General features: G+C 40.5%; 1 protein-coding gene across 4 annotated transcripts in view; it reads right to left on the reverse strand.

The window, feature by feature from the left end:
• LOC110519943 (dachshund homolog 1) overlaps window positions 1–12,078 on the reverse strand; it is a 248,048-nt gene extending 235,970 nt beyond the window's left edge. For all 4 annotated transcript variants that reach the window (XM_036974003.1, XM_036974002.1, XM_036974001.1 and 1 more), the window contains exon 1: window positions 11,262–12,078. In XM_036974003.1, the coding sequence (XP_036829898.1) occupies window positions 11,262–11,806 (545 nt within the window). In that variant the 5' untranslated portion in view covers window positions 11,807–12,078. The remainder of the gene's footprint in view (window positions 1–11,261) is intronic.
• Between the last annotated feature and the right edge of the window lie 4,531 nt (window positions 12,079–16,609).

The following is a 16,609-nucleotide window of genomic DNA, read 5'->3' on the forward strand; positions in this document are numbered from 1 at the left end:
CCGCATTATCTACCAAGAGAATTCTCTTCGATTATAATCACAGCCGTATATATCCCCCCCCAAGCAGAGACATCGATGGCTCTGAATTAACTTTATTTGACTCTTTGCAAACTGGAAACCATTTATCCGGAGGCTGCATTCATTGTAGCTGGGGATTTTAACAAGGCTAATCTGAAAACAAGACTCCCTAAATTGTATCAGCATATCGATTGCACAACCAGGGGTGGAAAGACCTTGGATCATTGTTGCTCTAACTTCCGCGACGCATATAAGGCCCTGCCCCGCCCCCCTTTCGGAAAAGCTGACCACGACTCCATTTTGTTTATCCCTGCCTACAGACAGAAACTAAAACAAGAGGCTCCCACGCTGAGGTCTGTCCAACGCTGGTCCGACCAAGCTGACTCCACACTCCAAGACTGCTTCCATCACGTGGACTGGGACATGTTTCGTATTGCGTCAGACAACAACATTGACGAATACGCTGATTCGGTGTGCGAGTTCATTAGAACGTGCATTGAAGATGTCGTTCCCATAGCAATGATTAAAACATTCCCTAACCAGAAACCGTGGATTGATGGCAGCATTCGCGTGAAACTGAAAGTGCAAACCACTGCTTTTAATCAGGGCAAGGTGTCTGGTAACATGACCGAATACAAACAGTGCAGCTATTCCCTCCGCAAGGCTATCAAACAAGCTAAGCGTCAGTACAGAGACAAAGTATAATCTCAATTCAACGGCTCAGACACAAGAGGCATGTGGCAGGGTCTACAGTCAATCACGGACTACAGGAAGAAATACAGCCCAGTCACGGACCAGGATGTCCTGCTCCCAGGCAGACTAAATAACTTTTTTGCCCGCTTTGAGGACAATACAGTGCCACTGACACGGCCTGCAACGGAAACATGCGGTCTCTCCTTCACTGCAGCCGAGGTGAGTAAGACATTTATACGTGTTAACCCTCGCAAGGCTGCAGGCCCAGACGGCATCCCCAGCCGCGCCCTCAGAGCATGCACAGACCAGCTGGCCAGTGTGTTTACGGACATATTCAATCAATCCCTATACCAGTCTGCTGTTCCCACATGCTTCAAGAGGGCCACCATTGTTCCTGTTCCCAAGAAAGCTAAAGTAACTGAGCTAAACGACTACCGCCCCGTAGCACTCACTTCCGTCATCATGAAGTGCTTTGAGAGACTAGTCAAGGACCATATCACCTCCACCCTACCTGACACCCTAGACCCACTCCAATTTGCTTACCGCCCAAATAGGTCCACAGACGATGCAATCTCAACCACACTGCACACTGCCCTAACCCATCTGGACAAGAAGAATACCTATGTGAGAATGCTGTTCATTGACTACAGCTCGGCATTCAACACCATAGTACCCTCCAAGCTCGTCATCAAGCTCGAGACCCTGGGTCTCGACCCCGCCCTGTGCAACTGGGTACTGGACTTCCTGACGGGCCGCCCCCAGGTGGTGAGGGTAGGCAACAACATCTCCTCCCCACTGATCCTCAACACTGGGGCCCCACAAGGGTGCGTTCTGAGCCCTCTCCTGTACTCCCTGTTCACCCACGACTGCGTGGCCACGCACGCCTCCAACTCAATCATCAAGTTTGCGGACGACACAACAGTGGTAGGCTTGATTACCAACAACGACAAGACGGCCTACAGGGAGGAGGTGAGGGCCCTCGAGTGTGGTGTCAGGAAAATAACCTCACACTCAACGTCAACAAAACTAAGGAGATGATTGTGGACTTCTATCATCCAGAAGGCGAGGTCAGTACAGGTGCATCAAAGCTGGGACCGAGAGACTGAAAAACAGCTTCTATCTCAAGGCCATCAGACTGTTAAACAGCCACCACTAACATTGAGTGGCTGCTGCCAACACACTGACACTGACTCAACTCCAGCCACTTTAATAATGGGAATTGATGGGAAATGATGTAAATATATCACTAGCCACTTTAAACAATGCTACCTTATATAATGTTACTTACCCTACATTATTCATCTCATATGCATACGTATATACTGTACTCTATACCATCGACTGTATCCTTATGTAATACATGTATCACTAGCCACTTTAACTATGCCACTTTGTTTAAATACTCATCTCATATGTATATACTGTACTCGATACCATCTACTGTATCTTGCCTATGCTGCTCTGTACCATCACTCATTCATATATCCTTATGTACATATTCTTTATCCCCTTTACACTGTGTACAAGACAGTAGTTTTGGAATTGTTAGTTAGATTACTTGTTGGTTATTACTGCATTGTCGGAACTAGAAGCACAAGCATTTCGCTACACTCGCATTAACATCTGCTAACCATGTGTATGTGACAAATAAAATTGTATTTTATTTTATTTGATTTGATTTGATTTGTAGTACTTAATAATTTGTTAAAAGGATCTGGCATCCTGGACACAACGGTACTTGTGCTACTATCCAGTGAAAGCATGCAAATAGGCTGAGAGTCTGGACAGCTTCTTCATCCAACAGGAAAATGAACAATGCAAGCCTCTTTGCCATGAAAATAAGCCTAAATCCAGCAATAATATTAGCCAAATATCAAACAAACAAAACATTCCCTTTAAAAAGGTAGAATGTCAAATTTGTATGAATAAGCATTCCAAATGTTCACATACGAATTTGTATTTTTTAAGAGATGAAGAGCAAACGGATATAACTTTTCTGTATTTGTGAACAATTGATCAGGATAATTATTTAAATATCACTAAGGATATAAATATCAGTGCTCGATATTTACACTTATGAAAGACAAGTTCGTAAAACAACTGTGGTTTTGAAGCAGACTCCAATTTGTTTGCATGAAAAAAAACACCAAGCCGCCATCTGCCAGATGAGCCGTTGATTTGAGCATGCAGCTAATTAAATCAACAGTGCTGACAATACATAGAAAAGGGAATTATAACTATTTATTTTCTATCCTTAAGAACAACACAGTGCGAGAGTGGGATTTCAATGGGACTTTCACTTTCAAGAAAGTGCTTGAGTGAATTTGTGTTCTTAACAAACCTTTTAACATCTTTCAATCTCTATCTCTCTCTTCCTCTTTCTCTAGTCAGGCATCTGTCACTCTGCTATTTTGAAAGTTATTATCGCCTCGACTCCCTCGTGGATGTGGTTGCCGGGGTGACGGGTTTCTTAGCACCCACTCAGACTGGGGAGTGATTTTAATCGGATCCAGAAATCTCCACTGAGTACCTGTAAACACAACTGTGCCTCGTCGAAAACAAATATATTATAAGAGAAAGCTCAGCCAAGAGAGGGAGAAAGGAGAATGAGTGAGTGAGTGAGAGAGAGAGCGAGAGAGAGCGAGCGAGCGAAGGAAGAGGTTAGAGGCATTAGACAAGCTGACACCCTTAGTGCCAAGCTCATACTGAGCACTAAACAAAACAATTACATTAATTTGCAAATATGTTTGTTTAGGTGTAAACACGCCAAAATAAGAGGGTGCGAGTAATAGCAAGAAATAGAGAGAGAGAGGTGACATCTGGGGAGAAAATAAAATACACTATCCTGTCAATACCACACTATCATTGAACCTTAACCTCACCACCATTCATCTAACATCACAGACATAACAGAACAGGAAACATTTGACTTTAAAAAAAAAGCCTTTTCTCGTGGGCCTGGTGTCTTAATACTGTACAGTAAGGGGAAGGAGATCTGGAATATTAGCTGACCTAGGATCTGTGTCTGTGTGAAGGAGGAGCAAAAGGGGCAGTGGTAATCTGGGGTCATGGTGGGGATATTATAACTGATCTAGGATCTGTGTCTGTGTGAAGGATTGGAGTGGTAGTGTTAGATGGGGGTGATAGAAGGCATATTACTACTGACCTAGGATGTGTGTCTGTGTGAATGAGGGGAAGGAGCAGTGGTAATCTGGGGTCACAGTGGGCAGTGGTTTCCGTAAAAATATGGAGTAGCCAGCTAAATAGTAAAAGTAGCCAGTTCTGGGCTGGTCCATGCCACCTGAAAAAAATCAGCTCTATTTTAGAGGCCTCAGATACATTCCAATGCCTTGACTCCATCCAGAATACACCATTAAATAATTGAATACTTTAATGACTTTTTTTCCAGATTGATAAAAATTAGTAGTGGTATCGAGTAGAAAGACATTACAATAAAAAATTACTGAACGTAATTTGTATGAATGTATGAAATGCATGAATTCATTACGTTGTTAGTCGTTTTGGATATTGTCTAGGCCTAGGCCTATATTATCAGGACTATTTTCTAAGTAAGATTACCTTTTTTAACATTAAACCGGTCTTCGCTTGAGATTAGTCATATTTACAGTTTTACTGCAATATATGAATTGCCACAATGATTTTGTTCTTCAAATAATGTATTTTATTGGCTCTGCTGCTGTGGACACTTAAAGGAAAACAATGTGTCATTTTGTAATTTGGGTGAACTACCCTTTAACAGTTTGGACTTTGAGTGGGATTGTTGTCACAGAGCTGGTAGGGTTTCAGACCTGTCAATCAATCACTGTGGGTGGGACTTTGAGGGAAGGCGGTAGATTAGTAATCTAGTTGAAAAACTAGTCTATATAATTTATCGTGGCAAAAACAAAATCTAGTCTTTCAATTTAGATTATTGTGGCAAAAACCTAAGAAAAAAAGTTTGTGTTCTATCAAGTGTTTAGAAACTGTTTAGAAACAATACAGAATTGAATGGAAAATGGATTTAAGGATGCACATATTTTCTCCCTCCACCGGGATTTTTTTTTGACTGTTGCCAACCGGAGCGCACAAAAATAACACAGGTACCGAGAGGCGGGACAGACAACAGATTAAAATTAGCTTAGTTAATTAATGAAGTGTGAAAATGAGTCTGTTATCGGCTATTTAGCCGATGGCTGGCGCTTATGGAAAACACTGAGTGAGAATATTATAATTGACCTATGATCTGTGTCTGTGTGAAGGAGAAAAAGGTGCCGTGGTAACCTGGGGTGATGGTGGGGATATTACAACTGAATCTGTGTCTGTGATCAGGAGTGGTAGTGCTGGACAGGGGTGAGAGAAGGGATATTACTACTGACCTAGGATCTGTGTCTGTGTGAAGGGGAATGAGGGGCAGTGGTAATCTGGGATGACAGTAAGAGTATAACTGACCTAGGATTTGTTTATGTGTGAAGGAACAGGGGTGACAATAGGAACGTATCATTACTGATCCAGGATCTGTGAAAGAGAAGGGACAATGGTAATCTGGGGTGAGAGTAGGGATAGAACTGACTCAGGATTTGAATCTGGCAAGAGTCCCTTGAAAGTACATGAAGGATAGGCAAATAAATCATTGCACTCTGCACAGAAATAGATACAGTAGCCTATATGCAGCTCGTCGAGACGTTGGCATTGGGGACGGAAGGCATCCGACCTATAGGATATCACACAGCAATGAAAGCAAGCACACCAATAATGTATCAACATGACCATATTACTTGAGTAAACATAGAAAAAGTGAACTGTCAAATAAAGTGCCACCAACAACACACCAAGTTACATACCCAAAACATATTCTAACGTACTCAAAAAGTTGTAATCTAAAGTGAGCATAATACATATAGTGGCAACATTTACACCCAAGGCCACATCTTGGTCAGACATCAGACGTGCCGTGTCGCTATTTACACAGTGGCTGAATTGAGTCTGTTGTTTTAACCCCTTAACACTTGTGGAAATTGGATTATATGGGATAGGGACAAATGTAAATGATTCTAACGGAAGAACTATAAAAAGCATATGCATGACAATGGTTGTAACTGAAAGAGAACACTTTGTAGATTATGGGGAAATTATCAGACTAAAAATGAGGACACAACAGTTCCCCTAATGCGACTGAATCCAAACATTACGCTGTTGATTTTATGTGCATTTTACATTTGATGTACTTTTCACAGCATTTGTCAATAACTAAATCTGAAAATATTCTAGATACATTCAGTAACATAATAAATAGGTGTAGGTGCAAGATAAGAAAAAACAATGATTACAGTGAGTGAGAGGTCGAACTTATCGCCGAGTGGCCACACACCTCTCCAAACTGCGCACAGTTCCTAAGTAATTTGCTCTCCTAGCTTTGCCATTAAGGAACTGAGGCAAGCACACTTGTAGTTTTTTTTGTTTTGAACACAGCCCTGCGTGCCCACATGATTCCGGTTGTTGTTTACACAATCCAAAAACGTTCCATTATAAATCACAATCTGGGTCAGGTGGGCATCATTTGAAAATGTACTCTATTGCCAACATGAGCTATAAAATATGATTTAACAGTGTTTGGCTTTCAAAGGGCACTTCAGACAAACAGATTGTCATTTTGGGACACATAGAATATAGTCATGAGTGAATTCAAATGCATGTTCCGCAGCTAATTTTCTTCATAATATTACAAACATAGCTTCATTGTGTTCAGGACAACCCAGGGTATAACGCATCCTTGTAACTGTGGATCAAACAGAAATGTTGATACCGTTAATGGCATAAGTTTTAATATATGGTAATGGGAAGTGCACATTTGGACATGTGTGGTTTGCGGTATTTACAACCTTTGCAATGAAGGTCTACAGTAGCCTCAGCAGCAGTCTGACATGTTGTGAACCCAATCAAAGGATCAGAGAATGAATATAGTACTGAAAGCATACTTTTTTATTCTACATTTATTTAACTAGGCAAGTCAGTTAAGAACAAATTCTTATTTACAACGATGGCTTAGGAACAGTGGGTTAATTGCCCTTGAACAACAGATTTTTACCTTGTCAGCTCGGGGATTCGATCTGGCAACCTTTTGGTGACTGTCCCAACACTCTAACCACTAGGCTACCTGCCACACCCATAAGCTATAGCTAGCTAGCACTGCATCAAATGTGGTGAGTAGTTGACACGGAGAAAGAAAGACAATAGTTGAACAATTCTGAACAAATGAATCTCTTCCAAAATAAGGAGAGGCAAAAGAGAGAGAGAGAGGTAGCTACAATATATTTCGCAGTATATAATTTTTCACTATCACTTCCTTAGCTAGTGTCAAATGCAAATAGCTCGTCTAGCCTACTCAAACACCCAGCTCAAACATAGAGAGATGCTATATTAGCTAGCTGGCTATGGCTATCCAACACTTGAACTCTTCCAAGTCAAGGTAATCTTTTGGTTTTGTTATTTTATTGCCACCGGGGCCTGCCAGTGTAACTAATAAACTGATTGCTACTGACTACACTGTACGGCATGATTGTAGCGGGTTTACTAACGCGTTAGTTCTAGTAACTATGCTGACTATGACGTGACAACGTTGTAGAATGTGTGTAGAGGTTAGCAGTCATGATATGAAGGTTTGGCTTGGAAAGGTTTTTTCGCCTGGTGACTGACAGCTGATGTGTTATGCACTAAAGTCCACAAGCAAAGGGATAAGGTGAGAGGAGGAGAGCGCGTAGATAGTTGCGAGAAGGAATTATAAATACAACAAGCTGTTTATATGTATCTGGTATGAAAGTGAACTGTGTTTGCTCGTGATCAGGTGTGTATTCCTTCTGCTGATTCTGTTGAAAAATGTTTCTTAAACAGAAGCAAACGGAACGGAACAGGGATAAACATTTGCAACTGTTGGACTAATGATTACAACCTAGACCAGCTAAATGCAGGCAAGAGTGTGCAAGGAGATATTAAATGTGTCAATGTCTGTCACCGTGATTACTCAAAATTCTCTCGACCTGTGCACCTACATTGTAAACTTTCATTCATAGGCTAGGTTGTATCAACTTCATGATCAGTACAGGGAAAATTACAGTATCATGTAGTAGCCTAAACCTATTGATGTTACATTGAGCTGGGTAAATGGAATATGAATGACAGTCATCCAATATGCTGTAATAAATATAAGGCCATGCTCATAAAAAAAGAATCATCCTCCCTCATCTTAAACGTCACAGACCACCACTGGTAAAGGACTATTTTGAACACCATTGTCACCGAAAATTACCACTGTATGAAAGAGTATAACGACATTGTGAAAAGGACTTTGGATAAAAAACAAAACTACGTCAGGCCACTGCACTAATGTTGAATAAACTGTATCATTGTCCTACATGGGCCTACTTTTTTGGTGGACTAAAAAGCTACAATAGACAACATTGCTCTAAATTACAACCCTGACAGAGCTCCAAACAACAGAAATAGGTCAACCAAGTTGTTAATACAAGTTACTCTTCTTCTTTAGAAGTTAGCACCTGACTAGGCCTATATCCAGTGGGCAGATGCCTCTGTTTCAAACCTATGATGTAATTCTCCAAATGGGACAGGGTGTGTGTGTGTGTGTGTGTGTGTGTGTGTGTGCGTGTGTGTGTGTGTGTGTGTGTGTGTGCGCGTCTGGCCATCCGTCCTTCCGTTCCCCACCTCCCCATTAACAACCCAATGAGTTCAACCACACACTCAGAGAATAGAGGGCGGAGAGGTGAAACTCTCATTGGGGATAGGAACCAAAGTGGTCTAGAACTGCTCCAGAACGCTATCTGAAGGGGAAGTCACAGTTTCTGTTAGGTTTGTGTAAATGCTGCATGATAAGAAAGGGTAAGGTTAATTGATTGTGTGTGAATGTGAATAGGGTGTAGGATAAAACTAGTGTTAAGGCCAGATGTAGAGATAAATGTGGAAATACAGTAGTTTATGAATCCATTGGTATCAACATGTAGACACAGCATATCCAAATAGAGCATTGAAAAGAAGTTCAAAACACTGATGAAAGCTGATAGCATCATTTGATAAAAGCAATGCATTTTCAATCCTAATAAATACCTAATGATCTTCAGTATACAGGGCCCATACACATGGTCAAATGTCAAAATGCTATGTTTGCATATTCTGCTATATACATTGCAAACATTGATGTGTCTTCCTCAGAATTAATTGTGAGCAAATTCATATGTACTTTCAAAAAGTAAATAACCCTTCAATGCATTATTTTCAGAATATTGATTCAGTAGCAGCAAACAACAAAATACTTTTTCTTGATTATACTGCAAATAACTGAATATTTAAATTCAGAAATGTAACCTTATGTGAACCCACCCATAAATTCCTATTTGTTTGTGACAATAAAATGTGTGTGAGTCCATCCGCATATTTGTGTTTATGCAAGCAAGTGTGTCTTACAGCAATAATAAAATAATTATCTTACACACTCAACATCATCCTCAAATACACCAGTAACATTGAGCCTAACAATGGCGCCTAACGTAACATTGCGCCCAGATAGTGTTGTTTTTACATTTTACATTTATATTTTACATTTTAGTCATCTAGCAGATGCTCTTATCCAGAGTGACCTACAGCTTAGCGCATGTTAACCGCCATAAAATATGTATCTCTGCTCATGTTAGACTTTCCATCATATTTGCATTTCCAGCTCATTTCGCAATGGCAGATCAATATTAAATCAATCAACAGATTAGATGGCATATTTGGCCTGATTCAACCCATCCTATTAGATTGAGCAATACATCACAGCATATGAGCAACAGTACACTAAAAATGGCTTTAAATCAAAAGTGGATCTCTACCTAAATCTGTCGCCCATAAAATCCTCCAACACATTGGCAAGGCTGGCAAAAGAAAGTGTATTTTGTAATGATCCTATGAAAAGTATTTATTAATCTGAAGATGAACAGTATATTAATCAATTTAAATCAAATTATTTGAATTCTCTATGGTCTAATGTTTTAAAATGTTGTTTACTTAATTTAAAGTTCAAAGAATTTTAAATGATTGCCCCTATGGCTAGGACAGCTGATATAGGATAACCTACTTTTATTTCAATGTCATTTAAAAATAAAGTAGGGTTAATGGTGAGCTTAATTTAGAGTGGAAATGTGGTAATGCTCACACACAGTTGCGGACTTGACTATATACTATAGTAATTACTGTTTTTGTGGACTGTAGTATACTGTAGTATTTACTGTAGTATTTTTGCAGACTGTAGTATTTAATATACTGTTTTTCAAGACATTACTGTAGTAATGTAGTGTTTTGGATTTGTTATATTTTACAAAACAATGGGGGCTTTGTCCTTAAAAAGAAAACTACTGGACAAAATACTCAAAGAGCAAATTTTCCATAACCTGTAGGTCATGTAGATAAGTAGGGTTGAGGTCTTAACAGATACTTCAGACCATCTGCTCTTTTCTATAACCTGTAGGGAACATAATATAGTCTATACTTGGCATGTAGGAGTCTCAGTTATGGGTGGCACAAATTTGGATACGGGGAGGGTAATGGGCAGGGTCTATGCAAATTAAAATATTGTAGTATACTATGTAATTACTGTAGTGTTTTTGAAGTCATTACTGTAGTATTGACTGTAGTGTTTTTGAAGACATTACTGTAGTATTGACTGTAGTATTTTTGCAGTCTGTTGTATACTTGAGCAATAAGGCTCAAGGTGGGTGTGGTATATGGCAAATATACAATGGCTAAGGACTGTTCATTAGCACGAGGCAACGGGAAGTGCCTGGACACAGCCCTTAGCCCTGGTATATTGGCAATATACCACAAACCCCAGAGGTGCCTTATTGCTATTAGAAACTGGTTACCAACGTAATTAGAGCAGTAAAAATACATTTGTCACACCCGTGGTATACAGTCTGATATACCATGACGTATGTCAGCCAATCAGCATTCAGGGCTGGAACCACCCAGTTTATAATGTAGTATTCTATAGTAAACTCGTATTTTTTCATGTGTGAGCTTTCCCTCCAGGCAATGGTTTTAAACTTGCTGTGGGTTTTGGACACTTTAATTTCAGGCCATGAAAAAGTCCTCAAGTAGCCTAATTTAGTAACACTTTCAAATGACTAAAATGTGACTGTTGCGTTTTAACATTCGTTTGGGTTGAGCAAGTCACTGACACAACTCTTTGCAATAAGAATAAATTCAATTGCCATCAACCTGCCACAACTTTTTCGAGCGGTGCGCCCTCTCCATGTCCATCTGTGTTTCCCTGTTTAGCCTACTAAAAACTCCATAACAGCATATGCCTATAGTCGGATTTGGCACAATAGAGTATTACAAAAATGACCTAAAGTTCAGTCATTACAGCTAAATGACATCTGAAACATATGACTTCCACAAAATGGAAAATGTCTCCCCCTTTCTAGCTTTTCTACCTTGACGCCTAAGCTTCTGCTTACGTAAAACCTATACATCAAATTAGCATCTCTCATGTCTCCACTCACCTGGCATTGGTGCAGTCATTGTACAAAGTCTCGAAGTCTTTTCTGGAGATGAGTTTGCAGCGATTGACTCCTGGCTGGATGGCCCCTAGACCTCGCAGGATGCGGACCTGCTCCACATTGCACACCACCGGTGTGATCTCCAGTCTCTTCAGCTTGGTGTACACGGTGTGCAGTCCTCCGACCAGGTGCTTCAGAAACAGATCGAACGCCTGGGGCAGGCAGATGAGTTCGCAGCCGTCCACGGTGAATGACGCCACCTTCGCCCCCCGCAGTTCTACCATTTTACACTCGTTGTTCTGCGGGGTGTTTTCAACAGGCGACGGGGTCGAGTAGACTGGCTTGCTGGGCAGAGTCCCGGTCGGGGTCGAGATGCCGGGGCTACTGTTGGCGAGGAGCTCCGAGCGGAACAGGTTCTGGCCGGATGGGCCCACGGAGGGCGACGGGGAAGAAGTTGTTGACGGCGGGGACGTGGTCGCGGAAGGAGTGGCGATCGAAGGCGTCTGGACCAGAGGGATTGGCTGGATCAAAGCAGCCGGTACGGCCATGGTCACCTAGGGGAAGAAGAGTAAGTTCAAAGTATAAAAACCACTCCTGCGGAAAAAAGTGCGGCAGTCGAGGAACTCCAAATGAAAGATTCCACGGGAGTTTAGCTCCTCTGATGAGTTGGGGAGTAGAAAGAGATGCTGAAAATAGGTGGTGAGTGAGGGTTTGGGCTGAGCGCGGTGGGACAATGATCAAAGATAGAAGGCGGAATGACAGGAGGAGAATGAGCAGATAAGTGCGGCTCCGCATATGCTCTGTTGATGAGTTGTGCTTGTCACAAGGTACAGAGAGGGAGGAGCTAGGGGACAGTGGAAACCCTTGAAGAAAAGACAGACAGAATTTAAATATGATTATCATTTTATTGAACCTTTATTTAGTTAGGAAATTATTACAAGTCATTGTATCATATTATATAACACGTCATTATTTTATATGGCTTTCTTTAATCTAAAATATGTTTTTGAGATGTTGCATCTCATACGTAATCGCATGCGTCAAGGGACGTTGAATGCAAATACAGTGAAGGAAGGGAGACCGGGAATGATTGTAACACTTTTTAAGTGACTGTTAAGTAAACATATTAACTGATAAAAGTAGCCCTACTTTCACGCAATTATCGCTTGTCTTCTTTAAATGCACTTTTGAAAACTGAAATCAATCAAACATATACCTTTTTAGATTGGTTTATATTTACAAATCACAGTTCAGTGCAATTATGTCAATTAAATTCTGCATCAGCTATGAGCATCTGGGAGACCGGCATCCCTTCAGAATGGTCAAGCGCCATGCAACAGCTTTTTTGCCCATCGTCCTCATTCACCCGGCGCCCGCGATAGGCGGCTTTGTCAAGCATCAGCCGTGCTTCTACGGTTCATGTGTGGATTTCCTAACAAAGCCCACCCGCCCTCTCCCGACCAGTGACACTACAGCTGCCAGTCAGAAGAAATACGATTTTTTTTCACTATCAAGCCAGGGCATGCCTACTCCCTTATTTTTTATTTATTTATAGATTTGTATTATTTAAGATACATTGGATGCCATTTGAAAAAGGTTTGTGGAAAAGTACTGTAAATGATTATGTGTGTGCAGTATATATCAGATAATGAGGGCCAGTCCTGGTCACCTGGATCCACTGGTGATGACCAATCCAAATCCAGTCAAATCGAATTTTATTGTCATGTATTTGCAGGCTTCTCACACAGTGCTATGGTGACAAAAGTGACATAGTAAATCAAATAAGTAGCGTAGAAAAGCAGTCAAATAACTGACATTGCATTTACATAACACTAAGAAAACGACTAAATCAAGTATGAGGCATGCAGATAAAAAATACAAATAAAAACTTTCGGAATAATAGTATGGACATTGTTTGCCCATGTACATTGTGAGTGGAATAAGGTACACACCATACAGCATAGTTATATGAAAATATATACATTAGTAGTGCAGTGAGGTGACATAAGAAGGGGGTGGCTTTGAGACAGGCGGTCCGAGACTTGAAGTTGACCCTCACTGCATCAGATCCCTCTTCCTTGTGCGCCGTCGCCTCCCGCCTTCACAATCGGAGGTCCCTTTCGAGTAACGGGTGACATGAATCTGGACCCCCTCATCTGTGGCATCTCAGGTTGCAGGGTTCTTCTGAATGGCTACTATACACAAATAAAGAGCATTGAGTTACATTTGAATCTACTCAAAAGTAGAGAAAACAAGTGTAACTCATTTAATAATATCAAAACTTACTGTGACGAATGGTCTTCAGAAATAAGTCCCTGAAACAGCCCTTATTCCCTGCCCCAGTGCAGGTTGTGGCGATGTAAAAACGTCTCGACGGAATGGAAGGTAGCAATCGCCCCACTGTCGAACTCAGGTCTTGGCACCCATTATTTTATATACAGTGTTCTGTCATTGAATGTGGCCCAAACTTGGCACTGTTGTAGTGTCTCACTTCTGGCCCTGTTTGAAACAATAATATTACATTGAAATGAAGTAAATACTGTGCAAGAAAGAACAGATAGGCAAAGTCTCATCTGGTCTAAGTGAATGTGACGTTACATACCTCTATGACTATCACATCCACATGGAGTGGTTAATACAATGCCTGGGCTAGCCATTGCCTCCACGATTTACGATGGAGTTGAGAGGCAACTAGTGTGGGCGGATTTCAGCACCAAAAGAATATCCCACATTTAAACATGACAAAATCACAACAAATGTAAGGTATTTATAGAAACAACAAAAAAAAGCTTGCAGTCCCCAAATTTAAAATTAGACAAATTCCTTGCTATTGTCTTTAAGTGATAATGCCAGAGAAGCCGGTGTTTGGAGGATATATTGGCACGGGTGTTGACAAACTGTGCCAATATATCCTCCAAACACCGGCTTCTCTGGTATTATCACTTTTATATAGTGGGTTGCCAACATATTCAAATAATGATTGACATATTTTCATAAAAAATGTTATTTTGTTGAATTTATTCATACTATTTCATCCTTCCACAAGATATAGTCCCAACACAAATCTAGGGTTGCTACCCAAGCCGGCTGGTCCTTCGTTCTATCGGTTTGGTTGCCAGAGATGCGATCCAGTCATTCAGTCTTATTGTTCTGTATCCATGGACGCGACCCAGTTATTCAGTCTTATTGTTCTGTATCCATGGACGTGACCAAGTCATTCAGTCTTATTGTTCTGTATCCATGGACGCGACCCAGTCATTCAGTCTTATTGTTCTGTATCCATGGACGCGAGCGACCCAGTCATTCATTCTAAATGTTCCATTGCCATACTGGCTACCCTTGCTTGGTAGCTAGCCAACTACGGCTAACTTACAGTCACGTCAAACAGAGCAGCCAGAATAACAACAATAGCAGCATTTGCATTTGTTTAAGCTGTTTTCTAGTGACATTTATTTGGATGCATCCATAACAATGAGCTAATGAGGCGAGATTTCGCCTGGTATAGAACATGTGCTCTCTCGTCAGGGCAGTTGTTCAGAGGAGCTAGCTAACCACACGTCTAACATAATCTTTTCAAACGGAAGCTGGAAAGACTTAGTTTTCTTTGACCTTTTTTCAATTCACATTTCTTTGTATATATACATAAAAATGATGCCAGCTGATTCATGATTTAGACTGCCTGAGAAACGCTCCCTGCCTGTCTGTCAGACTCCCGACACGTTCATTACTATGGGACGGCAGGAGATCGAATTTGAATATTGAAACAATGTTGCAAATGTCGGAGAGACAGGCAGCAAGGTTTATACAAATCTCAGCTAAATGTTAGTCTAAAAGAAATGTGGGATAATGTCTAGATGCTTTTTATAGTGGAGATCAAGTATATAAAGTGCCGGGCTATGTTGATGAGAAAGTGGATTGCGCAGTCAGATGGAAGTGAATAAATAGGCATTTTAATGTCATAGATTTAGCTGATGGTAACTTGTAGAATAGACACCGGCTGGAATGTGGTTTTAACCAATCAGCATTCAGGATTAGACCCACCCGCCGTATAATTAATATTAACTCATGGCTTTCCTTGGGCTTGTAGGTGTTTTCTGATTGGAGGCTAAATGCCAGAGATGCAAAAGCAGCCTGACAAGGGCGTATAGCGGTCCTATGAGTGGGGGCTACTCGGCAGAGATCATGTCTTGAATGGCAAAGTCTTTTCACCTGCTGGTGGTAGGAATTTATAGCTTTGGGTGTAGGGAAAGTGGAAAATAGCAAGCAGGAGGACATTGTTTGTGTACTGGGTAGGTACTTATTGGATCTGAAGACGGTTGTCATAAATGAGTACTCTGTGGGAGGTGAAGTGTGAAATCGACTGATAAAAATGATTACTTCCCATACATTCACTTCCCTAAACTTAACACCTCTTAAAAAGGAGCTTTTGGAAGTTAGTAATGCATGATGGGAATCAGGTGTCACATATGTCAACATAAGTCTATTGGGATAATGGGATAAGACTAAGATAAAAGTTGTGTGACACACTTAACTGTAGGATGGAGATGCAGAGCTGTATCTTTAAAAGTTAGACAATATAGACAATAACACATCTCTAGTGTTAATTATTTACACACACTATGTATTTATAATTCAATCATCAGAAGTATGTTGGTATTAATGTACAGCCAACATGATTTCCAAGCTTTCTTTCCATTACTTTACAAAATAGCCAAGCAACATATTGTCTAATGAATGTATCCCACCAACAGGAAACCAAAAACCATTCTTGTACTGTATTTGTATTTGTTTTGATGTAATTACATTTTGTAACAATAAAATAAGTTCATAAGCAAACTGCATTGATTGTCATCTATACATGCAATGCACAATCGTCAATAAGTAACACATTACGGTAAAATTGAATAACTTGAATAACTCATTTATAACCCATTAGTAGACCGTTAAAATGTATTGTGCATGTGTAAATGGTTTATTAAATGTTTTATTTATTTAACCTTTATTTAACTAGGCAAGTCAGTTAAGAACAAATTCTTATTTACAATGATGGCCTAGGAAGGGGCAGAACATACTCTTTGGTTAACACCAAATGCATTCTAGTTGTGTGTCAGATCAGCTTTAAGATAAGCAGTGTGCCTTTTAAAAATTATAATTTAGGGAAAGAGGGGGCTTGTAGTGTAAAATCAATAGCTGCTTAAAATTCATAGCCAGGCAACCTATTTGCCCTTCATGTCACTAACCTTTTGCTTAAATATGCACCATATTAAGATTTCATTATATACAATAAATGTCACAATACTGTTTTTTGTTGCTCTTGTTGATGTTAAATTTAACCTATTTAACTAGGCAAG

The sequence above is a fragment of the Oncorhynchus mykiss genome, chromosome 3 (assembly GCF_013265735.2).
Source record: "Oncorhynchus mykiss isolate Arlee chromosome 3, USDA_OmykA_1.1, whole genome shotgun sequence".
In the NCBI taxonomy this organism is placed as follows: domain Eukaryota; kingdom Metazoa; phylum Chordata; class Actinopteri; order Salmoniformes; family Salmonidae; genus Oncorhynchus; species Oncorhynchus mykiss.